This window comes from Lampris incognitus, chromosome 2 (assembly GCF_029633865.1).
Source record: "Lampris incognitus isolate fLamInc1 chromosome 2, fLamInc1.hap2, whole genome shotgun sequence".
In the NCBI taxonomy this organism is placed as follows: domain Eukaryota; kingdom Metazoa; phylum Chordata; class Actinopteri; order Lampriformes; family Lampridae; genus Lampris; species Lampris incognitus.
In genome coordinates, this window is record NC_079212.1 from 49828961 (window position 1) to 49856688 (window position 27728).

The window sequence follows — 27728 nt, forward strand, 5'->3', positions numbered from 1 at the left end:
AAGGACGGCATTGTAAGTGGGAGATAGGTGGTGACGCAGACCTCCTCCTCTGTTGAGGGATGGCTTTTCCAGTTTTGCATAGATGGCTTCCTTCACCCCTCTTTCAAACCATCTATCTTCCCTGTCCAAAATGTGTACGTTGCTGTCCTCGAAGGAGTGTGTCTTTTCCTTTAGGTGTAGATAGACTGCTGAGTCTTGTCCTGAGGAGTTTGGCCTTCTGTGTTGGGCCATCCGTTTGTGTAGTGGTTGTTAGGTTTCTCCTATGTATAGGTCAGTGCAATCCTCATTGCATTGTACAGCATACACCAGATTGCTTTTCTGGGTGTGTGGTACACGGTCTTTGGGATGAACCAGTCTTTGTCGGAGTGTGTTGCTGGGTTTGAAGTATACCGGGATGCGGTATTTGTTAAAAATTCTCCTGAGTTTCTCGGAGACCCCAGAAACATACGGGGATGACTATGTTATTCCTTCTGTTCCTCTTCTCCTCATCGCTCACCCGGTTGGTCTTTCTGGAACGTGTTGCAGTTTTCACAAAGGTCCAACTGGGGTAGCCGCATGTTTTTAGAGCTCCCCTCAGGTGTTTGTGTTCTTCCCGTTGGGCCTGAGTGCTGCTGGGCACATTATCAGCTCTGTGTTGCAGAGTTCTGATGACGCCCAGTTTGTGTTCCAGAGGGTGGTGTGAGTCGAAAAATAGATATTGGTCTGTGTGTGTAGGTTTCCTGTAAACCCCAATGTGGAGGCTCCTGTCTTCCCCAATGTGGACATCACAGTCCAAGAAGGGCAAACTGTTGTTCTTTACGTCTTCCCTTGTGAACTTAATGTTCTTGTCCACTGAGTTGATGTGTTTGGTAAACGCTTGCACCTCTTGTGTTTGGATTTTGACCCATGTGTCGTCCACATATCTGAACCAGTGGCTCGGAGGTGTTCCTCTGAAGGAGTTCAGGGCCCTGTGTTCTACCTCTTCCATATATAAGTTGGCCACAATGGGCGATACTGGTGAGCCCATTGCACAGCCGTGTTTCCGTCTGTAAAACTGGCCCCTGAATCGGAAATATGTAGTGTTCAGGCAAAGGTCCAGTAGTTGGCAAATCTGGTCTGGGCTGAGGTTGGTCCTATTGTGGAGGGTGTTGTCATGTAGCAAACGTTGCCTCACAGTTTCCAAAGCTTCCATGGTTGGGATGCAGGTGAATAACGAGGTCACGTCATAGGATGCCATGGTTTCATTCGGTTCCAGTTTTACGCCTTGGACCTTGTTCACAAAGTCAATGGAGTTTTGGATATGGTGAGGTGTTTCGCCCACTAAAGGGGTCAAGATGTTGGCTATATGTTTGGCAATGTTGTACGTGACCGAGTTTATGCTGCTGACGATGGGCCTGAGGGGGCTCCATCTTTATGGATCTTAGGGAGTCTATATATGCATGGAATGTTATCTTGTGGGTAGCGATGGTGGTATTGTATCCAGTCAATGGTTCCTCCTTTCTGTAGTTTCTGTAGGTATTCTATTATTCTCCTCTTGTAACCACTAGTTGGATCGCGTCTCAGCGGTTCATAGGTGTCGGTGTCGCTGAGTAATGACGTGATCTTGGCATGGTAGTCTGTTGTGTTGAGGATAACCGTGCAGCTCCCCTTATCTGCTGGAAGGATAGTGACGTTTTCATCCTTGCTCAGGGCTGTCACGGCTTTCCTTTCCTCCATGGTTAGGTTGGAAGGAGGGGGTTTCGCATTGGACAGAGCTGCTGACACCTTTAACCTAAGCTGTTCCGCTTCAGTTTCCGTTAGATTGTTTTTCCTTATAGCTGATTCTGTGGATGTGATGAGGTCAACTATAGGTAGTTGTTTGGGTGTCATGGCGTAGTTCAGTCCTTTGGCTAAGACCTTCTCTGATTGGGAAAGTACCTTGTCCGACAGATTTTTGATCCATCTGTTCTGCGTTTCGTTTTGTGTGGGATGTTCTGTCTTTTGTCTCCAGGTAAGTATATCTGCTTGGCTAGGGTTGTTGGTTCGTCGCTGTAAGTTTTGAAACTTCCTTGTCTGCCTTTCTTTGGTTTTGTGGTGTTGAGATAGTTGGGCTTTCTTGGTGAAATCAGTGACCCTCTCCAAGACTGCACCAGGCAAGTGGGATGTTAGTTGCTGGAGTAGTTGGTCAGATTTCTCCTTCACCCCTTCAATAGTGAAATGGACCTGTCTCACTCTCATTCAGGAGTTGATTCTGTGCCTTCTCTATGATTCTGTCTGCTCTATGTCCTTTCATTGTGGTACACAGGCGCAGGCTAGTGGGTATGAGCCTGTGTTGTCTGCATCTCAGATTAAATCGCAAGTGTTTTCTGTAGTCTGCAATCTTCCAAGCCATCCTTTCATATTCCCTCACCATTTTAAGGGTGTCAGACCCAAATTGTTCCGCAACATGTCTGTGAATGTTCTCATTCATCCAGGTCATAGTTATCCAAAGGAATAGAAACAAGTGCAACTGGACTTGGTTATATATCCGTGAAGACGTTTTGCCTCTCATCCAAGAGGCTTCTGGTAACTGGAAACTTCCGGAAAATTTCAGCTTTTTTTTCCGTCTGGCAGTTTTGGCAGCGCCTTTTCAGGTGCACTGTGCTGGTTACGATACAGCGCCACCACATCGGCGACGGCGTAATGCCGCAACTGCAGTTAAAAATGACAAACCCACCGAGTGCAGCGCTCATTAGAAGGTAGTGGTTTTCATTAAGACCCCCGTTGAGCACTGGAGGAGGGACGAGATGTGACGGAGGCGGCCGCCTCGTAGTTCTCTATGCAGGAAAAACCCTGTGTCGACTAAATAACATTCTCATGGCTGGGTATAACCAGGATATGTGCAGTGATAAACACCACTTTTTTTGCAGTATCACATTTTCTAGTGCTGAAAAAAAGGAAATACAAGGGAGACAAAACACTAACGTAATGATTTTACACTAATGTTTAAGATTTATTTTGTATCCATTTAAAAGATTTTCATCACCATAAAACTTGGAAATGCAGGTAGGTAATCCTTACACAGCACCACATTTATTCCAAATTAACTAGTCAAGAGTACCAGCACTGGGACAGTTTCTAGTAACTCCCTTGAAAGTTGTTATGCTCTTTGTAAACTAAAATAAAACAGTTTTTATTACTGTATGTATGATCATGATACAAGACTCTTCTATTCACCCCTGTCCTCTGGTGCTGGACACCCACCTTGTCTGACACACCATTGCAGCTGTGTGAAAATGTCTGCCAACAGGACCTCACTGAGGGGCTCGTAGAACTGCGTGAAGACGTCACAGATGGCGTACAGCGCGTGGTTGCACGTTGTCGTCATCCACTCCGTTTTCTGCCAGGACCGAGAAAGACACAAATGCACACAAGCAGGTGAGAATCAATGCTGATTTTTGTTTCAGCCTCCCTGTCTGTATCAACAAGATCTCACTTCACTAAAGACGTTTGTGTAATGTTTTCATGTGACTGATGTGTATGTGTGCTTGATTATTTAACACTAGAACGACCAGGGCCGTCATTATGACGGTTCTGGATTTTCAAAGTTTAATAACTTTGTGGAATGCTCCCAAAATTGAATATATTTGCATTAAAATGAGTTTTAGATCAAGTGAACAAAAAGTGATAAGATCTACTTAAAACAACCATGAGTCACTGTGTGCATCATGTCAGTATTTACGTCGTGTGTTGGTCGCGTCATTTCCTTCGTGAAGTTCGTTGCTCTGTCCTAGAAACACACTAGCGTCGTCCAGTGCAGAGAAATAGTCTAAACTTGATTTTTGATTCTGTCCAACATGTCTGGGTACAGACGCACCATGACTACCGCCGAGGCGTTGCAGTATTTACAGGCGTTGGACAGCGGCCATTTTAAATTGTTTGAAAAATAGTATTAAAGTTGTTCAAATGTTAATTTTGGTTTGTTTCTTTTTTCTTTTTCTTTTTTAATTTATTTCTAATTTTCCCTTTTTCTCCCAATTTAGTGGCCAATCGATCCCTATTTTGGTTCAAACACCCACCCTCGTACTGCATGCGTTCGCCAACTGCATTTCTCCGGTCGGCAGTCTCGAAGGAGACGCCTCGCCACTTTCGTGACAAGGTGAATCCAGGCCGAACCACTGCTTTTTCTCCACACACACAGAGATGCATTCATGTGACGAAAACAAGCCAACTCCGCCCCCCTCCCGCAGACAGCGTTGCCAATTATTGCTGCTTCATCGAGTCCGGCCATAGTCGGATCTGACGAGACCGGGACGCAAACATTGGTCCCCAGGGGGCAACTGCATCGACACAAAGCCGATGCTTAGACCGCTACACCACCGCGGACCCGTCAGTTTCTTAACAGACATACTAACATATGTAATGCATTAATATCTCAGCTGGATATTTATCTTGACAGAATATAGAGTTTAAAAACTGGCGGTCATTTTGACTGCCCATGGTCGTTTTAGGTAGGAGTGAAATCCCAGTCGTTCTAGTGTTAATATTCTTTGAGCATGTCGGTCTGTTTCAGCTCAAAAGAGGAGGCCTCCAGTCACATGTGGGAGCTGCTACTCGGAGTATGATAGCATCAGTGTCACTTCAGGGGCCTCTGACCTCTGTCTGCTGCTCGGGAAGCTTCATATTGTCAAAGATTCGAAAGACAATCCTGAAGAGGTCGTGCCACCAGTGCTTCTCAAAAGTGTGACCGTAACTCTTCATGATCTCGAACATCACCGTCAGACCCCTGTTGGAAAACAGGCAGATTAGTCTTTAAAAAACAAAATAACGTTCTCAGGCATGTCAACTAAATCATTATTTTTTCTGATTTCTGAGATCCAATTTTCTGAAGGTACATTTCTGCCTTCTAGATGATGAAATACAAGCATCAATAAAATCATATGGGGAGGGGGGCAAATGGGGCAAATATATCTGGTAGAAATATATGACACGAGACAGGGGCAGGGAACTAAGCCAGTTCACCTGGTCCTGACGTCCAGTTTGCAGCGGTTGATGATACAGGAAAGCTCAAACAGGATGGGAAACCAGCCTCGAACCCACACACGGTCACCAGGCGCAACATTCATGTCATCGCTGGTGTACTCCCTCAGGGCCTGGACAGGGATGGTGAGCAGCAGTTGGTTGGACATTTTGGATCAATTTATTGGATTCAAACTACATAGTAATTTGTAAAAAAAAGAAAAATTTTGTGTGTAGTCCAAATTATCAAATCTTAGATCATCCATCTGTAATGGGGCCACACATTTTTTCATAACTAAGGCCACGCTCAGAGGCAGAATAAGCAGAATAATGTTGGAAAGACATTTTTTTGTCTCCTGTCTGAAGATTTTCTTTACAGAGGTCCAAGTGAGTCGGACAAAGCCCAGAAACCATCAAGCTGCTAGAGATTCAGTGTCTTGCTGAAGGATGCTTTGGCAAGGTGGATGCTGGCTGACACACTACGCCATGCGGCTGCCCCACCGTCAGGCGGGAAGTGACACGAGTGCTCCTACCTGTGGCCTATCGGAGACGTATTTAGCGCAGCGCCTTATCAGCCTGATGGCCTCCATGCTGGTATCGGGGAAGGCGGCGTTGCAAACAAACTCCGACAGGCACTTGACGGCATCCTGGAACGAGTCGATGGCTGCTGCGAAGTGCTGCTGGAAGGTGTTCACTGAAGGCAGCGGGATGGAGGGAGAAACGAGGAAATAAAGACAGACAACCGAGAACCTCTCTTCAGTTTGGTTGTGCTAGTTTAGGGATTTAAGTCAAAAATTCCTGCACATGAGTTGGACTACCACTAGGGCCAAACTGACAGAACAACTTTCCATTTAGAGTTGATCCAAATCATTCTCAAACCATTACCCACAATAAATGAAAATTCAGATATAATTTGCATATAAAATCATGGTAATTACCATTGCCAGTGGTTGTCACGGTAGAAGGCAAACATTTTGATAGCCAGCCAACAATAATTAAAGCCAATCACAAACTACCCAGTGGTAATGAGCCAGTTTGAAAGGCACCACCTCCGCCACTTGGCTGCATCACAGTCAGCTGAGGTTCAGCACCAGCATGACTCAGTTGTATCATAAAAGCCAAAAAGCCAAAATGGCCACTGCGGGGAATCAGATGCGGTTATACTCACTGATTATGAGCCCGGTGGTTTGGAAAGCCAGCTCCACTATAGTCTCATCGTGGTCGGAGGCGGCTTGGTGGAACACTGAGAAGATGTTCTTCCAGCCAGAGCGAATGTTGGCTGCCTGAGAGTTCACCATCTGGGCCACACACCTGATCACCATGTCTCTGATCGTGGGGGACCTGGGGGAGCGAGAGGAAAGTAACGGGTTACAGCGGTGTGGGTGTGCACACGTGTCCCTCCATGACATCTAATGAATAAGTAACTCAGTTGCTGTGAACTGTGGCCTTAAGTACATTAAGCCCCCATGTGTTCCTATATCTAACCAAGCGGCCGCTGACATGTTCATGCTCAGCATCATCCATTTCTGCCAGCCTTTCCTTTTACTTCTCAATGACGACAGGCACTAAATCACCACATATTTTCCTCCAACCTCGTCTCTACAGACAAACATGGCCTGGCTGTATACTTGCAGGGCACTGCCCAGTCAAGTCAGAAGAGATGCATTAGAGTCTTTAGATGACAGCGGAGACAGTGAAATACATGAGAATTCCATCCATTCATCATCCGAACCACTTATCCTGCTTTCAAGGTCGTGGGGATGCTGGAGCCTATCCCAGCAGTCACTGGGCGACAGGTGGGGAGACACCCTGGACAGGTCACCAGGCCATCACACAGGGCTGACACACACATATATATATATATATATACACTACCGTTCAAAAGTTTGGGATCACACTGAAATGTCCATATTTTTGAAGGAAAAGCACTGTACTTTTCAATGAAGATAACTATAAACTAGTCTTAAATTTAAAGAAATACACTCTATACATTGCTAATGTGGTAAATGACTATTCTAGCTGCAAATGTCTGGTTTTTGGTGCAATATCTACATAGGTGTATAGAGGCCCATTTCAAGCAACTATCACTCCAGTGTTCTAATGGTACAATGTGTTTGCTCATTGGCTCAGAAGGCTAATTGATGATTAGAAAACCCTTGTGCAATCATGTTCACACATCTGAAAACAGTTTAGCTCGTTACAGAAGCTACAAAACCGACCTTCCTTTGAGCAGATTGAGTTTCTGGAGCATCACATTTGTGGGGTCAATTAAACGCTCAAAATGGCCAGAAAAAGAGAACTTTCATCTGAAACTCGACAGTCTATTCTTGTTCTTAGAAATGAAGGCTATTCCATGCGAGAAATTGCTAAGAAATTGAAGATTTCCTACACCGGTGTGTACTACTCCCTTCAGAGGACAGCACAAACAGGCTCTAACCAGAGTAGAAAAAGAAGTGGAAGGCCGCGTTGCACAACTGAGCAAGAAGATAAGTACATTAGAGTCTCTAGTTTGAGAAACAGACGCCTCACAGGTCCCCAACTGGCATCTTCATTAAATAGTACCCGCAAAACACCAGTGTCAACATCTACAGTGAAGAGGCGGCTGCGGGATTCTGGGCTTCAGGGCAGAGTGGCAAAGAAAAAGCCATATCTGAGACTGACCAATAAAAGAAAAAGATTAAGATGGGCAAAAGAACACAGACATTGGACAGAGGAAGACTGGAAAAAAGTGTTGTGGACGGATGAATCCAAGTTTGAGGTGTTTGGATCACAAAGAAGAACGTTTGTGAGACGCAGAACAAATGAAAAGATGCTGGAAGAATGCCTGACGCCATCTGTTAAGCATGGTGGAGGTAATGTGATGGTCTGGGGTTGCTTTGGTGCTGGTAAGGTGGGAGATTTGTACAGGGTAAAAGGGATTCTGAATAAGGAAGGCTATCACTCCATTTTGCAACGCCATGCCATACCCAGTGGACAGCGCTTGATTGGAGCCAATTTCATCCTACAACAGGACAATGACCCTAAACACACCTCCAAATTGTGCAAGAACTATTTAGAGCAACGGTAGTGTATATATACACTACCGTTCAAAAGTTTGGGGTCACCCAAACAATTTTGTGTTTTCCATGAAAAGTCACACTTATTCACCACCATATGTTGTGAAATGAATAGAAAATAGAGTCAAGACATTGACAAGGTTAGAAATAATGATTTGTATTTGAAATAAGATTTTTTTTACATCAAACTTTGCTTTCGTCAGAGAATCCTCCATTTGCAGCAATTACAGCATTGCAGACCTTTGGCATTCTAGCTGTTAATTTGTTGAGGTAATCTGGAGAAATTGCACCCCACGCTTCCAGAAGCAGCTCCCACAAGTTGGATTGGTTGAATGGGCACTTCTTGCGTACCATACGGTCAGGCTGCTCCCACAACAGCTCAATGGGGTTCAGATCTGGTGACTGCGCTGGCCACTCCATTACCGATAGAATACCAGCTGCCTGCTTCTGCTCTAAATAGTTCTTGCACAATTTGGAGGTGTGTTTAGGGTCATTGTCCTGTTGTAGGATGAAATTGGCTCCAATCAAGCGCTGTCCACTGGGTATGGCATGGCGTTGCAAAATGGAATGATAGCCTTCCTTATTCAGAATCCCTTTTACCCTGTACAAATCTCCCACCTTACCAGCACCAAAGCAACCCCAGACCATCACATTACCTCCACCATGCTTAACAGATGGCGTCAGGCATTCTTCCAGCATCTTTTCATTTGTTCTGCGTCTCACAAATGTTCTTCTTTGTGATCCAAACACCTCAAACTTGGATTCATCCGTCCACAACACTTTTTTCCAGTCTTCCTCTGTCCAATGTCTGTGTTCTTTTGCCCATCTTAATCTTTTTCTTTTATTGGTCAGTCTCAGATATGGCTTTTTCTTTGCCACTCTGCCCTGAAGCCCAGAATCCCGCAGCCACCTCTTCACTGTAGATGTTGACACTGGTGTTTTGCGGGTACTATTTAATGAAGATGCCAGTTGGGGACCTGTGAGGCGTCTGTTTCTCAAACTAGAGACTCTAATGTACTTATCTTCTTGCTCAGTTGTGCAACGCGGCCTCCCACTTCTTTTTCTACTCTGGTTAGAGCCTGTTTGTGCTGTCCTCTGAAGGGAGTAGTACACACCGGTGTAGGAAATCTTCAATTTCTTAGCAATTTCTCGCATGGAATAGCCTTCATTTCTAAGAACAAGAATAGACTGTCGAGTTTCAGATGAAAGTTCTCTTTTTCTGGCCATTTTGAGCGTTTAATTGACCCCACAAATGTGATGCTCCAGAAACTCAATCTGCTCAAAGGAAGGTCAGTTTTGTAGCTTCTGTAACGAGCTAAACTGTTTTCAGATGTGTGAACATGATTGCACAAGGGTTTTCTAATCATCAATTAGCCTTCTGAGCCAATGAGCAAACACATTGTACCATTAGAACACTGGAGTGATAGTTGCTTGAAATGGGCCTCTATACACCTATGTAGATATTGCACCAAAAACCAGACATTTGCAGCTAGAATAGTCATTTACCACATTAGCAATGTATAGAGTGTATTTCTTTAAAGTTAAGACTAGTTTAAAGTTATCTTCATTGAAAAGTACAGTGCTTTTCCTTCAAAAATATGGACATTTCAATGTGACCCCAAACTTTTGAACGGTAGTGTATATATACACACACACACACACACACACACACACACACACACACACACACACACACACACACACACACACCTACCTAGGGGCAATTTAGTACGGCCGATTCACCTGACCTACATGTCTTTGGACTGTGGGAGGAAACCGGAGCACCCGGAGGAAACCCACACAGACACGGGGAGAACATGCAAACTCCATACAGAGGATGACCCGGGATTGTTAAACTAGAATAAACACGACGTTTATTATCTTTTGAGAAACTTTATTTCTCTCTAAGCACCGGCCATCACGCCAGCCAGCTGCACTCACCACAAGTAAAAACATTTCCCTCCAAGACCGTCCGGTCCACCGCGCATGCGTCCCCAGTATCCACAAAAGCCATGCTGTGAACATTTACCGTATTGAACATAATATAGTGAGAATACATGTTAACAATCTCGCTATACTTTTTAAAAGAAAAAAACACAGTGAAGTCTGTTGTTACAAAGCAGGGATATAGTGAACATCAACAGTTACATTCCCAAACATGTAGTCAAACAAAAATAAAAAATTGCCATCCATAAAGGCTGTGTTAAGAGCAAGCCATGAAAGCACCTTTTAGGAAATGTCCCATAGTCCTTCACTAAGAGCTTTCAAAAGCACAAGGGCAGATGCTCCTTTCTTAGTTAAACAGTCAGCAAGTTGAGTTTTAGTGTCTGACCAGAGAACCCTTAACTCTTTATCTAACCAATAAAATACTGCTGGATCTACTTGTGACATTTTCCCTCCTGTGCATATCATTATTTCTTTTACTTTGTTATACCAGTACAATGAAGCATCAGCAAGACCATATACACATTTCTTTAGTTTCCATATTACATTAACACTTCCTGCCTCAGGTGGGGGGGCGTATATAAATGTCCCTAGAAAGCTCCATGCCCTGTAAGAAAGCAGATTTGATGTCCATCGAATGGACTTGCCATTTGTTTTGACAGATGACTGCTAACAGTAGTCTGAGTGATTCTGAAGCACATGTTGGAAAATCTTTCTGCAACTCATCAATATTAAGTTCTTCAAAGCCTCTTGCTACAAGGCGTGCTTTAGGCACTATACCCCCAGACGTTTCTTTTAAATTACACACCCATCTTGTGGAAACACACTTTTGACCTTCATCAACAACTTCCTCAAAAACATTGTTTTTACGCCAACTTTCAATCTCTTGTTGTTTAGCGACATCAAACGAGACATCTTTGGCAACATCAACATTAAGATTGTCAACTTGTGACATATCAGCTGCCTTCTTTTGTCCATTACTACCATCAGGTTCAATGTATTGTAGGTTGTACCAATGTTTCCATTTCCCTGTTGCTTTGCCAGCTCTACCTAAAAGTCTGGCTTTTTGGAGACTACCGTCATCTTTATCCATAAATGTAACAGTGTGCCCTGCTCCAAACTTTATACTTTGTCTCTCTGGGATGGCAGGAGGACGTACATCTATACTATTAGTTTCACTATCTCTGGTATTATCCGGTTCATTGTCTGTATCCTGTGTATTATCCTGTTCATTGTCTGTACTCTGTGCACCATCTGTATAGCTTACAGTGCCTCTCTCATTTTCTGTCTCCCTAGTTGCATCATTTTCTATAGTTTGATCATTTTTGTCTTGTGTGTTCACTTTACGAAGCCTAGAGTGATGGACTCTTACCAGAATGCCACCATGTCTCACAAACACAACAGCTCCGTCCTGGCCAATAACTACCCCTGGCCCCTTCCACTCTGTACTGTCGGCTCATTTGTAATATATTTTGTCTCCTGATACATATCTATAATCTGTGGATCTGGTTTGTTTACGCAAGGCTCTCCTTATCCTCTCTGAGCATTCAGATTCTGTAAAAGCTTTTCTAGATGCATGTAGCGCTGCTATGTGTGCCCCTACCCTCATACTCATCGTGGTACCCTCTAGAGCAGGTGGTTTGTCAACCAAAATTGAGGGGATGTTACGATTCTTACCGAACACTAGTTGGTGTGGACTGTAGCAATGCACACTAACCATACTGTTTTTAGCCATAAGGGCCCAGTCTAAAGCAGTTTCCCAGTCACATCCATTCTCTCGTTTCACCTTCAGGAGGATCTCAGTGAGCGTTTGATTGTGTCTTTCCAACAGCTCGTTCCTCCAGGGGCTGTATCCCGCCGTCGTTTTTATCTCTATGTTAAAGTTTTCTGCCGTGTCTCATCTCGTTGTTATTGAATTCTCCACCATTGTCACTGTAGAGTCTCTGAGGGGGACAATGAACACTTATCCAAGTGTGGATGATGGAGTTGACTATTTCAGACGACCTCTTTGTTTTTACGATGTTTCCGGCGCTGAAGCGGGTGAAATGGTCGATGATGTGGAGATACCATACACCAGGTTCAAGCTCATGCAAGTCCACCGCGACAGTTTCATTATACTCTGAAGCTAATGGTAAACCCACAGTGGGCTTTGGCTTTGTGTTACTGTAACGTTGACAAATGTCACAGTCCTGTACTATTTGTTCTAACACAGTCCCACATTCTTTATCTCTATTTCCTGAGCTGTGAAGAAGCCTTAGTAGTCTCTCTGCAGAAGTGTGACCAAACTGCTTATGCAGCTTCAGGAGAACTTTGTGTTTCTCATCTGGGGACATGTCCTCTGTGACTGTAAGGACCTCATCCTTTTCACTGGGGGACATATTTTCTTTACCTCTGATGTCTACACAGTAATGTCCAGAACTTGTTAACTCAAGAGGCACTGGTTGCTTGAACATCACAACTCTGTCATTTTCCATATCCAAAACAGAGCCTGCTTTTTCAGGGATGTCTTACTCAGTAATAGTGGTGTCAGCTTTGACTACTTCCGTCTCAACTTGGCACTTAGTCTGCCCAATTGTTGCAGGTACCTTAACTCTTCTGGTGGAGTATACTACATTTCCATCTCCAAATCTAAACGGTCTAGAACTGGGCACTTCTGTTTTCATCAACTGGTTTACCTGGACTTCGCTAAGATCATTAACATAGCTGTCTAGCCACTTCTCACCACATACAGTGCGAGTACAAGCAGTATCAATAATAGCTGATCCTAAAGATTCAGTCAAAAAAGATCTCTGAATCTGACATAGTAGATTTTGAGTACAGTGTAATGTTACATTCTTCTACATCTTCAGTGACTTTCACTTGTTCACTCTCTCTGTGTGGGCAATTTTTAGCCCAATGAAAAGTGCTCTGACAAATGGCGCATCTAGACCTTTTACCAAACTTATCAAGAGGATTAGTCCCAGGTAATGGTTGCTTATGTTGTCCACCCTGCGACGTCACATTTAGTTTATTAACGTAACCCTTTCCGCGGGATCTCTGTTCTGTGAAAAAAGCTTCATCTTGATTCACTTGAATTCCACGTGTGGCGCTTGCTAGCTTGCCACCGAATATCCGCTTCAGTGCCGATTTCATCGAAGAAAACGTCAAATCCGTACACGCAGTCAGTGCTAACTGTCTGTTCCTTTCATCAAGACAGGCTGTGTCTAGTAGCTTAAAAGCCAACACAGCATCGGGCAGCGTCATGTTATATCTTTTCATCCGGTTATATCGCTGCTCAAACTCAATGACATAGTCCGCCATGGACAAGGCACTGTCTTTTGTAATACTGTCAAAACGAGAGTACGCTTCATATGCGCGGTCTTTTTCCTCTCTAAGAAACACTCCATCTAATTTCGCCAATGAAGTTGTCATACCATCGTTCTTGTCTAAATCTTCCACAGGTATTTCCAATGCCGTTTCTCTTGCTCGCCCGCCAAGTCCCAAAGCAACCGTGAGAGCCTGCTTCTTCTTGTCAAGTTCTGTAACTCGCATCCATATGTTGACTTCATTCTTCCAACATTCATACGGCCTAGCCTTGTCAAATTTCGGCGGAATTTTATAACTTGCAGCCATCTTCAAACCACCCTCTGCTACCAATGTTAAACTAGAATAAACACGACGTTTATTATCTTTTGAGAAACTTTATTCCTCTCTACGCACCGGCCATCACGCCAGCCAGCTGCACTCACCACAAGTAAAAACATTTCCCTCCAAGACCGTCCGGTCCACCGCGCATGCGTCCCCAGTATCCACAAAAGCCATAGTGTGAACATTTACCGTATTGAACATAATATAGTGAGAATACATGTTAACAGGATGACCCCCAGGACCTTCTTGCTGTGAGGCGACTGCACTAACCACTGCACCACCATGCCGCCCCACATACATAAGAATTAACACCGGCAAATAATATGGCAGGCTAACCACATCACACAGCTTGGATAGGGAGGACTGTGTTAGACTGCTACCTTAGATTTGTCAGCCTCCCCCACCCTAATGCTCAGCTACACCTGTGTCAGTCCATCTCTACCTGTTCTTCTTCATGATGTGTTCAAAGGGTCTGAGGAAGTCCTTCTGGAAGCGGAAGTTGGCCAGCTCTCCTTTCTCCAGGAACTTCATGGACAGCTGCCTCAGAGAGTCCACGGCGAAGATGGCTACATCTTCGTTCGGGTTACAGCCCACCTGCAATGCACAGAACACGTAGCACACAAACAGGTGTTGAATGGGTATTACCAAAATTAATTCTGCCACATACTAAATCCTGTTTTTTTTTTTAATAATAATGAGAGCAGGAACTTATTCAAGTATCAATACATGTATAAAAATAAGTTTTAAAGCTGATTTACATTCATTTGTATCCCTACGTATGGATGTAGGGATAAAAATGCAGCACAATCACAGCGTATGCTTGGTTGGTTAATTTCTACACCACGCCATTAATTGACATTTGCTCTGACCTTGTTGAAGTGGTCCCCAATGACCTGCCAGATGCGAGACCACTGTAGCCTGATGCGGTTCATGTTGTAGTAGGAGATCTCCACTATCTTCTGTAAGCTGAACATCCTGGGCTGGTGGGCCGAGGCCAGCTCATCCATGGATACTGCGCACAGCCACCGCACAAAGTCCACTGGGAATGGTGAAACGGCAATGCCGTTGTTAGACTCACAAGCAAACACACACCAAACACTGGCAACGGCAAAAAAGTTCTCTCCCCCTCTTTATCGTGTATAAGGCCACCAAAAACACACAGTAACCCTTTAGAAGACACCCGGTATAATGCAAATACAAAAACAGATGCAGACTGCTGGGGGTGAATTAAAACTGTTGTGTTGTGTTGTGTTAGGAGAGGGGATGTACACTGACCAATTGCATTTCCATCTAGCCTGGTGGAACCAGTGAAGATCCTGTGGACAACAAATAGTTTTCAGACTTGTATCAGTTAAAGATAATTTATAGAACAACTTCCTTCACGATTTTAATATTAAGTAAAATTAGTAGTCTTTAGTCTCTATCCTCATCTCATTGGTTAATTTTATTCAAATGAAGGTAAAAAAAATGCTGATGTAATGGGTTCTCAAACGAGGCCTAAGGCAATTAACGACAGAAAATTGTGTAAACCTTTAATAGCAACTAAAACTATACAACATATTACAATTCTAGTTTACTATCATCCATCCATTATCCAAACCACTTTATCCTGCTCTCAGGGTCATGGGGATGCTGGAGCCTATCCCAGCAGTCATTGGGCAGGGAGACACCCTGGACAGGCCACCAGTCCATCACAGGGCCGACACACACACACACGCACACATTCACACCTAGGGACAATTTAGTATGACCGAGTCACCTGACCTACATGTCTTTGGACTGTGGGAGGAAACTGGAGCACCCGGAGGAAACCCACACAGACACAGGGAGAACATGCAAACTCCACACAGAAGACGACCCGGGACAACCCCCCAAGGTTGGACAACCCTGGGGCTCAAACCCAGGACCTTCTTGCTGTGAGGCGACCGCGCTAACCACTGCGCCACCGTGCCACCAGTTTACTATCAAAGTTATGTTTCTGAGTGTGTATTATCATCTCACCTGTCTACAGCCACCACCACACTCTGAGAGCTGGTCTCTCCTACCGACTCCTGGATGTAAGCCATCTGTTTCTTGTCCTGGCCTCCCACCAGGGTACCTGCAACATCACACACAGTAATGTGCACATCCATGCATGAGCACTCACACGAACAGAGGGTTGCTCTGGAATGCACAATGAATAAGCCATAAAGGCAGAGTGTGTGTGTGTGTGTGTGTGTGTGTTCAGCCAACCTCACAAAGACAGGAAAATAAGCCAAACTTTGTTAAGAAAGACACACCGTCTTTAACACTAGAACAACCAAGGTCATCGTTCTGACAGATTTGGATTTTCAAAGTTGAATAACTTTGCGGAAAAAAACGATACAGACCTGCCGCTCCCTGAATGCTCCTAAACTTGCATATATTTGCATTCAAATGAGTTTTAGACCAACTGCACGAAAAAAAAGCCATGGTGAATCTACCTAAAACGACCATGAGTGGTCAAAAAGACTGCTCGTAATTTGTGTGTCATCGTGTGCGTCATGTCAGTATTTATGACGTGTGTTGGTTCCGTCATTTCCTTCGTGAAGTTCGTTGCTCTGTCCTAGAAACACACTAGTGTCCTCCAGTGCAGAGAAATAGTCTACACTTGATTTTGATTATTGCCAACATGTCTGGTTACAGACGCATAGTTACTACCACCGAGGCGTTGCAGTATTTACAGGCGTTGGACAGTGGCCAGTTTAAATTGTTTGAAAAAATAGTATTAAAGTTGTTAAAATGTTAATTTTGGTGTCAGTTTCATAACAGACATACTAACATATGTAATGCATTACTATCTCAACTGGATATTTATCTTAACAGAATATAGAGTTTAAAACCGTGGCGGTCATTTTGACCACCCGCGGTCGTTTCAGGTAGGAGAGAAATCCCGGCCGTTCTAGTGTTAAGAAAGACATGCTGTCTTTAAAGGGTTTTACTAGGAATGGAAGTACTGAATGTACTTTCAAGTACAGAAACATAACATGTGTGTGTGTGTGTGTACTTACCCAGTCCTAGGGGCATGAACTCCTCTGTCCCAGCAGGGAAGCCCTTCATTCCGGACTCTCTGTCTCGGACCACCCCTGAGATGTAGCGTGTCTTCACCCCCGTACCTATCAGCTGGGCAAGCTCCAGCTGGCTGATACACCTCAGGATCTATAAACACACACAATCAAGACCAGTCCCTCCTAGTCCCACACAGGCTTACTGGCCAAACGTGAAAATGAGAAATACAAAAACCAGAAGCGTTTCAACAGATCTGGCTGACTGCAGAGTAATGTGACTGATGGTCAGATTGTTAGACTTTAACAAACAGAGCTGATTTCAGAAAATAAACAGAACAAGTTAATAGGCCGGGAGTTACTGCCAGCGACGTTCGGGGGCTGTTTGTATTTAGAATCTTAGTGTGACTCAAGGTCTGAGATCAACGAGGGCCCCTTTGTGGGATACTCTGCTAACTTCCCCTCTGTTGAGGAAAGCAGACTAAACATCCATCCATCCATTATCCGAACCTCTTATCCTGCTCTCCGGGTTGCAGGGATGCTGGAGCCTATCCCAGCAGTCATTGGGCGGCAGGCGGGGAGACACCCTGGATGGGCCGCCAGGCCATCACACAGGGCCAACACACACACACACACACACACACACACACACACACACACACACACACACACACACGCACACACACCTAGGGACAATTTAGTACGGCCGATTCACCTGACCTACATGTCTTTGGACTGTGGGAGGAAACCGGAGCCCCCGGAGGAAACCCACACAGACACGGGGAGAACATGGAAACTCCACACAGAGCACAACCCGGGACGACCCCCAAGGTTGGACTACCCCGGGGCTCGAACCCAGGACCTTCTTGCTGTGAAGCGACCGCGCTAACCACTGCGCCACTGTGCCACCCGCAGACTAAACAGTCCAACCAAATTATGTCCATTTATTTCTGCTTGATTTACTTTTTACCGACATTCACGGTGAGCTCTTTTTTCTTCGGTTTCCTCACACAGCACATGTGCAAGACGTGTCACGAGGGGCTTACTTCATGCCAGGAGTTGCCCAGGTAGTTTCCATCAGTGTGGGCCACAGTGATAAGGGTCTTGATGGTGTCAATGTTCTTCTGCTTCATCTCCGTGATACTGGAACTGGCCGTCAGCAGAGTGAATCTGGCCAGGGCTTGCACGTAAGCATCCCGCTCCAACTGAAAAGAAAGAGGGGTGTTGCACAGGGTTATGATGACGTGAGCAGAACATTGCACTGGAGGCACAGCTGGGAATTCTGAGCAAATGCAGCGTCAACTGTGCATTTATTCAAAATGCAAAGAGAGCAAAGGGGCCACTTTTGGATGCAGACCCCAAGCACTACTAGATTAAATAAGTGACTGGTTTGGCACTGGATCAAGAACGGAAGACAATATCAAATTCAGGACTTGGTCAGTTGAGAGACGAAACTGAAAAAAGTTAAGCCAATGTAAATGTAAAACTAGCAGTGGTCAATAGGCTGGCTTGTTCCGATGGAAAATATCTGGCCTACCTGCATGCTGAAGATGCAGGCAATCCTGATGGCACACCGAATGCCTTCCAGACACAGGGAGGCCACCTCTGGGTCATCACAGTCCTGCAGTCCCACACTGAATGCTGCCAACAAGGGCGTCCATGCCAGCTTCAAAAGACAGAAGGGAACACAGATACAAAGACCGGTTTTCCTTTCTGTCACTCCACTGCTTTTCTCCTCTCTGCAGCTCTAGTTTTTAATCGGTCCCTTTAAAGCTGCTGTTTGAATTCAGTGGCATTGGGGGAAAACAAGACAACACCCAAGCCAGATGGTTACAAAGTGGCTGACAGACCAAACCTGTGGCTACTCCTTATTACAATTACTGGGAATCATCCACCTGAATTCTGCAACATGTTCTCCAAGGGGTTCATGTGTGTGTCTACCTTGAACATGGGTCTGACATGCTCCAGATGTGTAGCACTGAAGAAGGGGGCCTGGGCGTGGCTGACGGCCTCCATCAGAGCTTTAGCCGTTTTTGCCATCTGCTCCATCTCCATGTTGTATAATAAGCGACGCTGCTTCTCACTGGCTACACCTGGAAGGAGAAGATAGGAGGTTTTCACGATTAAAGTTGTGGCATTTCTTGTAAATCTCATGAAAAACAGTCGATATTAACAGAGAGGACCATAAGCCTGTAGGATACTGTATGGGTGTTCTCTTTTCAACCCTAAGAAATATTAAAGGCTGTTATCATTGGAAATATGTTGCTACATAATGTGTCTGCTGGAATATCAGAGATCTTAAGAGATTTTGGATGTGTATAATCTTAACAGAACCATCGATCCATCCATCATCTAAACTGCTTATCCTGCTCTCAGGGTCATGGGGATGCTGGAGCCTATCCCGGCAGTCACTGGGTGGCAGGTGGGGAGACACCCTGGACAGGCCGCCAGGCCATAACAGGACACACACACACACACAGTCGTGTTTCACTATCCTTGTGTGGACCCCTCATTGACTATATTCATTTCCTAGCCCTTAACCCTAACCTTAACCACGCAAACTACATGCCTAACCTTAACCTAACCCTAATTCTAAACGTAACCCTAAAACCAACTCCTAACCCTAAAATAGACCCTTTTCCTTGTGCGGACCGCTGAAATGTCCGCACAAGGTACGTGCTGTCAGGTTTTGCTATCCTTGTATGGACATTTGGTCCACAGAAGGATAGCTAAACATGTACACACACACACACACATTCACACCTAGGGACAATTTAGTACGGGCAATTCACCTGACCTACATGTCTTTGGACTATGGGAGGAAACCGGAGCACCAGGAGGAAACCAATGCAGACACGGGGAGAACATGCAAACTCCACACAGAGGACAACCCAGGATGACCCCCAAAGTTGGACTACCCCGGGACTCAAACCCAGGACCTTCTTGAATACTACTTTTATTACTTACTAAATAGAACGAAATGAATCAGGATAAACATTTAAGGGAAAACTTCAAATCATCCCAGGGGCTGTAAGTCTACTCAGAGAAGTACTCACTCTGCTTGCTGGACTTCGGAGTGATCGAATACTCCTTGCTCTCCTTCATGGCGATCTTTTTACCCGCAATCTCGTCATATATGGACGAGAGGTACTCCTCGGGCAAGTCCTTGCTGTCATTGATACCGCGGTTCATTTTGATATACTGCTCCTTTGTCATTTTATTCTTCACCTACCCAAAGGGGGCAGATAACAGAGAAACAGGCAGGATGAATGAAAGAGAAAAAATGGATGGGAATTGTTGGGAATGTGACACATGAGAAAGGAATTTCCTGCCATAAGGGCAAAGTCAGACCAACAGCATCAAGTGTTGTATATCCTAATAGAAAATTTATATATTTCAGTTCCAGCTTTCACCTGAGGGCTGTGCAAGTCTGTGGTGAGCATAATGATAGAGTAAGCCAGCACATAAGCAGTGTCTGCGCTTGCAAAAGGGGTCTGTCTGCAAAAGAAAACACAACACAGCAAAAGCTGTTAAGAGACTGGATATGAATTTGGATCAAATTTGAACTCTGAAGACCTCACCTTGAGAAGTACCTAACTAGGCCAGACCAAGAACCAAAACCTCTCTAGCCACATATTCTTTGAGGAACTGTTACTCTAAAGACGGGCATCAATCTCTCTTTCTTACCCCTGGTTACACTCCAGGTATCGTGCAGCAAACTTCTCCATGAGCCTGTCGATCTTCTGTGCCTCTCCTGGCAGCCTGAAGCCCTCCAGGAAGGCTCTGAGTGCCGAGACAAAATCCCGGCCACAAAAGTCCAGCTGGTCCACGTAGCAGTACATCACCTCTTTGTTGAATTTGATATTTTCACCCAGGAACTCCCCCACCTGGGTCTGTAGACATTATTACAGACAGAAAAGAAAGAAAGGAGAAAATACATCCGTGAGTGCATCCACAATCGTATTTGGTTTGAATGCTTATATATTGTCCGACGGCTAAATCGGATTTAATAATCATTACCTCAACTTTTAGAAATAAGCTTTTCTTTTTTTTTTAATTTCCCCCTTTTTCTCTCCAATTGCACTTGGCCAATTACCCCACTCTTCCGAGCCGTCCTGGTCTCTGCTCCGCCTCCTCTGTTGATCTGAGGAGGGCTGCAGACTACCACATGTCTCCTCCGATACATGTGAAGTCACCAGCCACTTCTTTTCACCTGACAGTGAGGCGTTTCACCAGGGGGACGTAGCGCGTGGGAGGATCACGCTATTCCCAGTCCCCCCCCCCCCAAACAGGTGCCCTGGCCGACCAGAGGAGGCACTAGCGCAGCGACCAGGACACACCCACATCCGGCTTCCCACCCGCAGACACGGCCAATTGTGTCTGTAGGACACCAGACCAAGCCGGAGGTAACACAGGGATTCAATCCGGCGATGCCCGTGTTGGTAGGCAACGCAATAGACCACTATGCTACCCAGATGCCCGATGAAATACACTTTTATTTTTGTATTGCTGAACAACATAGCATTGCACAACAAGGTTTACTGTTGTGATTATTAACAGCACCATCACACAATCTTTACAATATAATAATAATAAATCAATCTTATATAGCGCTTTTCTAATACTCAAAGTTGCTTTACAATAAACAGGGCGAACCAAGACAACAGATACACACAACACAGACATACAGGGGTGGATGGGAAGGGGGGGCTACGAGAGGGAGAAGCGGCAGCCACACATGACGCCAGCAGTACTCTCCCACTTAAACACATACAAAAGGGCAAGAAAAACAAAAAACAACCGCACTGTGGAGGTTGATGTTGTGTAGAGATTTACTCCCGTAGCCTAGTCCTCTCCCGAGGTGTCCACTAGGCAGTGGCACAACATCCAACATCCCATGGTTTACAGTATGTGGGAAAGCTGATGGGTTGTGTGAATGAGAATCACTCACCGTGTCTAGTCTCTCTTCCTGGTGAAGGAACTGGGCGATGTCTTCGGCTTTGGTACCCAGCATGCCCTGGTCCTGCAGGTACTGGATGCCTCGCTTTGGCTTCTTGTTGAACCTGGGGAGAGACAGGAGGACGGACTGTTTTGGCAAACTCGCATCTATCGCCAGACAGTAAGACAGTAAGACACAAGGAACAGGGAGGACAGTAAGACAGACAGTAAGACACAAGGAATGGCTGTGTGTGTTGAAAACAGGAAAAATCTTAATGTTAACTAAGCAGAGAGAAGACTCGCATTTCGATGCCATGCTCGATGATGTCCTTCTGCTGTTTGATGACTTCGTACTGCTCCGGGTGGTCTGGATGGGAGGATGGCATGCTGGACGACACGGTGGAGTCCAGGGAGCTGACGCTGTCTCGACGCCCCACCAAGTTCTCCGGGAGCTTCAGTTCACCCCCCTCTGTGTCTGATGAACGCTCCTGGCCTACAATCAAGTCACACATGGAAGCACGTAGTATGTGTGTGTTCCAAGAAACAAATAAATACATAGCATTTATGCTTCCGCTCAATTACACAACATGTGATAGTCTTTATTTGTCGAAACGATGAAGTAAGTTCAGCTCAGATGCTGAGATGTAAGCATGATGCTGCTAGACACCCCCCAAATGTACTTTATCCTGTTTTAGCCTCTCAGAAATAAGAAATGTATGCTTACCCAGGTTAGCCTGCAGGTTTGGGTTGACATACATGTCTTTGCTCCACTCAACCATACATTTAAGGATGGACACTAAACACTCTAGACCTTTCTTACGCAGACTTAGCTCCTGCAAAATACACACATTACACAAACAAAAGACAACTGTGAGAGCGTGTATGTGGCGGGGGGAAAAAAAATCTAATCTACCTCCTTCATAGGCTTTTAGTTTACTTTTCCCCTCACTTCCTTCTGTGGTCAGAGGAGTACAGTTAGAGCACTGCGGCTATGACATCTGCTCATCATTTTGGTGATTTGGGATTCAAGCACATCTTCCTGTTGCACTTACTCTAAAGTTCAGAATCAGAAACATTTCATTTGTCATTTCCCCCACCCCACAGCAGTGCAACACAAAGACAAAAACACATCCAAAATCTCCAAGAACACATATATCCAAACTAATACATAGGTCTAAACTAAAAAAAATAAATCACTGTCCAAGAGAACGAACGCCAGCCAGGATGACTGTCAGAACTGCCGGTCTGCATGGGCTAGCAGTTAGCTTAGCCTGCAGTCCGGTCAGACCGCCCTCGGTGTTTCCTCTTCGAGCGCAGCTCTAGTCAGGGCCATGGTCCTTCGGCCCACAGGATGCAGCAGACCAAGCTCCCTCAGCCAATCTAATGCCAGCTCTCCCGGCCAGACACCTCCAACACACCTCCCTGCACTCCACACGACGACACTAAAAACACAGTCAAGGCTAGGTGAGGCCGCCACCAGACCGCCCTCGGTGTTATCGGAACTGCCGGTCTGCATGGGCTAGCAGTTAGCTTAGCCTGCCCCACTTCTGCGTCCTGTCAGACTGCCATCGGTGTTTCCTCTTCGGTCACAGCTCCAGGCAGGGCCGCGGTCCCTGGGCCCACAGGACGCAGCAGACCAAGCTCTCCCAGCTGATCCAGCGCCAGCTCTCCCAGCCATCAAATGAATACAAACTTAGACGCAGACAAAGACGCTGCATGGACGGTACTGGGTGAGGCTGCCACAAACGTGAATTCGCGCCGCCATCTTCCCACACCAGAAGTTATTAAAGTTATCACCTAAATGGCTAAAATGTAAAATGCAAGAGGTGATGCCCAATCCTTCACTAGATGGATATCTTATTTAGTCTCTACACATGAAGCCCTGCGTTCCTACTGTGTAGTCCCCCCTGTGTGTGTTTAAACAAAAACTGGTGACAATCAGTGGCTGTCAGAGATCGTACCTGCAGAGGGGTCATCCCCAGCTCCTGACCGCTCCTGCCCTGGGCGATCTTAGACAGGTCATTGACCAGACGTTCAAAGATATTGGCAGCATTAAGGTCACAGTCATAGTTAACGTAGATGTCCACTACGCACTGGGCATCTGTAGGAGGTGAAGAACAGGGGGTAGAAGACACTCATAAACACTGTAAACTGACATGAACTGAAAAATCAAATACAGCACGACATTTAATGCAAATTATTGGACATGTTCAAAATGATAGGTTAGTGAGGTCGTTTTATAAACTGAAACCATGTTCTCAGGCTCAGGGAAATTCTCTTTTTTTATAAATGCGATATTCAATGGCTTGGATATAAATTCCAGTGTTGCGGGGTGATAAACTACTTGAGGTGGTGGACAGTTATTACAATAAACTTTACTACTACTACTACTACTACTTTTGGCTGCTCCCGTTAGGGGTCGCCACAGTGGATCATCCATTTCCATCTCTTCCTGTCCTCTGCATCTTCCTCTGTCACACCAGCCACCTGCATGTCCTCCCTCACCACATCCATAAACCTCCTCTTTGGCCTTCCTCTTTTCCTCTCCCATGACATATCTTATATGACAAAGTAATATACAAAATGTAAAAAAGACAACCTGATAAACCAGTTTCTCGAGAGTTGAACAGGCAAACACAATTAAAATAACAGTCACGAGGAAATAAGGAACTAGGACTAGCATTCACAACGGGGAGTGGCTGAAGGAAGTTTTTAGTTTTTGCTCATGACAGATGGGAAGACAGTCAGTGGGCTCGTACCTGCACAGATGCGTGTGAGGGTCTGAATAACCATCCACTTATGTTCGAAGGAGCTAGAGGCCGTCTCCAGAATAGTCAGAAAAATCTCTCTAAAAAACACCTGAAACAGAGGAGGGGAGAAGGAAGGAAGTGGGGGGGGGGCAGAAGTGAAAAACGAGCGCTTGTGCCAGACTCCTGCTGACAGTTGGAGAATAGTGGATTTTGAAACATTTCCCCGACATCAAAATGTAAGTTCTTTCCTAATGCAAGCAGGCGGGCTCATCGCCCTGCTCGTGGTTCATCACGCGGGTTACATGGCTATCGAACAAAAACATCTGGACAGTTATGTGGTGACAGGCCAGTTGCGCTAACCACAGCACCATCCTGCTCTGGGAGAACTTCCAGTTTTCAAGGTCCCATATGATATTTAGAAGAAAGACTGAATAAGTTCAAATAGAGACGTAATGCATACACAATTTTCCACCTGTCATTTTCAAACAACCTTTGCTGAGGACAATGAGCAATGTCTCACAAGGCCACAACAGTAACAGAACAACTCAGCTGGCCTGGCTCCTGTGTTTTTAAATACAGACATCCGGGGGGTGGGAGGGCCTGAGTCATCCATTTAGTTTCAACCACTGCCATTCAGCAACACCTCCTGATATTAACTGACCTTACTGTTCTTTAGCAAAGCTGAAATATATGCAAGGAACCCCCCCCCCTTTTCTCCCCAATTATATTCAGCCAATTACCCCACTCTTCTGAGCCGTCCCGGTCGCTGCTCCACCGCCTCTGCCGATCCAGGGAGGGCTATAGACTACCACATGCCTCCTCCGATACATGTGCAATCACCAGCCGCTTCATTTCATCTGACAGTGAGGAGTTTCACCAGGGGGACGTAGTGCGTGGGAGGATCACGTTATTCCCCCCAGTTCCCCCTCCCCCCGCACAGGCGCCTCGACCGACCAGAGGAGGCGCTAGTGCAACGACCAGGACACACACCCACATCCGGCTTCCACCCACAGACACTGCCAATTGTGTCTGTAGGGACGCCCGATCAAGCCGGAGGTAACATGGGGATTCAATCTGGATATACATAGAACCTTTAATGAAACTTCGGTATTTGGAGACCAGAACTGACCTGAGTCTAAGAATGGTCACATCGATGAATTTTACACAAAGACAGGTCCCAATAAGAGAACAGTATTCCTTCTACTGCCTGGCTTTATTTCTTACACATTGACTGACTCAAAACAGATGATGCCATCTGTTATGCCATCTTGTATACCTCAATCTGCATCTTGAGGTGGACCTTGAAGTGTGAGAGTAACGTGAGGAAGATGGCCAAGGAGAGCTCGAAGACCTCAGGCACAGAGGAGACGCCATTCTTAGATAGTGCTACGCACAGGTATTGCTTGATGGCGTTGACGAACATCTCATGGGTGCGGAACACTGGCCCGGCCCCCTGGAGCACAGATAGCAGCAGCTGCAGGGACACCACCTTTGAACGCAGCTCATGAGACCTGGAGAGGAACAGGGAGAGATGAGGAGAGAGAATCGAGTCCAAGGAGGGAGTGAGAAGAGGCATGAAGTACAGGAAAGGATACAAGGCAGGAGATGGTAGTGGTGTAGAGTGATGATTCAGGAATAAAGCGAGAGATACAGCAGAAAATAGATGTTGGTGAACATGGGATGATGGGAAAGTCCGTGGTGACAGAGTGAGAGAATGGCCCAGATGGATAAACAGGAATGAGGAAGAGCAGGAGTCAGGAGAAAGACCGGAAAAAAAGGATTTAAGGGAAAGAGAAATTGCAAGGAAGGAAAATATTTAAGAGTTATATATACACTGTACCATCACACAGTCTACAAGTTCAGATGTCTATAAATAGTATTCACGGTAAGCTCTGAGTCGAGAACAACAAAGGATACTTTGGACATTTAGGCCAGACAGACTTCCCTGTGAGAGGTTCTGCTGTGGCTCAGTTTACCTGGTTTCTTTCACACTGACTGGCCCTAGGTTTAATCTTACAGTAACTAGAGATGACACAGCCAGGCAAGGATGGAAAAGGGCAACTTATCCTGCAGAGACTGAGATGGGGCATTGTGCATAAACAGGTGACAGCTATATTTAATTTAGCATACTGTAGCGTGCTTAGAGACAGGGGCCTTAAGGCTTATGGACCCAGGGCATAGCTGCAGTTTTTCACAACAAAGACCCTAATGATATAGAGACTACTTCTCATGAGACTTAGTAGTTCATCTTATTATGTAGCCTTTCAAATGATTCTACATCAGAACACCCATTCTGAGAAATAAAGACGACTTCGGATATACTGTAGGGATTTACTAATTTAGAGTAGGTAAGAGCTAGGCCCATTAAAAATGAGATTTTACTCCTTTATGTATGCCGATTTCTGAAATCTGAATTAGCCAACCCTACTTCCACCTGGCTGTACCGTCTGCTAGCCATAGGGCTGCACAATTCATCAAATATTAATCGCGATCACGATTTTGGCTTCCCACAGTTAAGTGAACATGATCGACTTCGATACTGACGTTTAAAACGCGTGCTCCACTCATGGAACGCGCCGCTGTATATCACATCAAGCGCTTCCTAAACTAACTGCCTGACCAATCACAGCTGTTCCCTTTAAGCGCCAACCCTGCAGCGGCTGCCTGTGCAAAAATGTTCGGGTTGTTGCAGCTGCAGTCCCGAGTAGACAAGTACGGACAAAAATAATATCAAATGTCTGGAGCAGAAGGCGAAGAGCTAGTCCCTCGAAACGGATCATCATCCCTTGTTTGGAAATATTTTGGATTTAGGGCAAGTGATGTCAACCAAGAACAAGTCGTATGTAATGAGTGCCGTAGAATTGTGTGTGCCACAAAGCAACACAACTAATCTTTTCAACCACCTGAAAAAACACCACAAACTGCACTAGGATGAATGCATGAAGGCCAAGAAGAATAACGTTGCTAATGTTAGCTCACTGAATCCCCGTCCTTGTCCAACATCAACTCAGACATCCGTAGCAGCAACCCTGTACAGCACATCACCATATCCATCCAGCTCCCAAAGACAGACTGAAATAACTGATGCAGATGCACTCCATTTGGCCAAAGATATGTGTCCAATAAACACTGAGAGCAATGAAGGCTTCAGGAAAATGGTCAACACACTGGACAAAAGATATGTGATCTCCTCACGCAATTACTTTTCCAAAGTGGCATTACCTGCGCTGTATGCAAAACGTCGAGGGGAAATAGACAGGGATGTCACAGCTGTGGAGTATTTTGCAACTACCACTGACCTGTGGTCAAGCAGAACAATGGAGCCGTACTTGAGCCTGACAATTCCATTACATCGACGGTGATTTTAAAATGAACAGTCGATGCTTGCAAACATCATTTTTCCCATAAGACCACATGGGAGAATTATTTTAAAA

The 27728-nt window shown here is 45.3% G+C and overlaps 1 protein-coding gene across 1 annotated transcript in view; it reads right to left on the reverse strand.

Moving 5' to 3' along the window:
- arfgef2 (ADP-ribosylation factor guanine nucleotide-exchange factor 2 (brefeldin A-inhibited)) overlaps window positions 1-27728 on the reverse strand; it is a 51088-nt gene that overhangs the window by 10417 nt on the left and 12943 nt on the right. The window contains exons 10-31 of the mRNA XM_056275520.1: window positions 25571-25805; window positions 24304-24403; window positions 23506-23645; window positions 22269-22377; window positions 21848-22037; window positions 21558-21669; window positions 20294-20499; window positions 20020-20104; window positions 19663-19834; window positions 18548-18699; window positions 18144-18272; window positions 17653-17811; window positions 16613-16760; window positions 15585-15681; window positions 14859-14899; window positions 14453-14622; window positions 14026-14177; window positions 6125-6297; window positions 5490-5650; window positions 4960-5090; window positions 4594-4723; window positions 3202-3337 (exon numbers count right to left, since the gene is read on the reverse strand). Coding sequence (XP_056131495.1) covers window positions 3202-3337; window positions 4594-4723; window positions 4960-5090; window positions 5490-5650; window positions 6125-6297; window positions 14026-14177; window positions 14453-14622; window positions 14859-14899; window positions 15585-15681; window positions 16613-16760; window positions 17653-17811; window positions 18144-18272; window positions 18548-18699; window positions 19663-19834; window positions 20020-20104; window positions 20294-20499; window positions 21558-21669; window positions 21848-22037; window positions 22269-22377; window positions 23506-23645; window positions 24304-24403; window positions 25571-25805 — 3128 coding nt within the window. The remainder of the gene's footprint in view (window positions 1-3201; window positions 3338-4593; window positions 4724-4959; window positions 5091-5489; window positions 5651-6124; window positions 6298-14025; window positions 14178-14452; window positions 14623-14858; window positions 14900-15584; window positions 15682-16612; window positions 16761-17652; window positions 17812-18143; window positions 18273-18547; window positions 18700-19662; window positions 19835-20019; window positions 20105-20293; window positions 20500-21557; window positions 21670-21847; window positions 22038-22268; window positions 22378-23505; window positions 23646-24303; window positions 24404-25570; window positions 25806-27728) is intronic.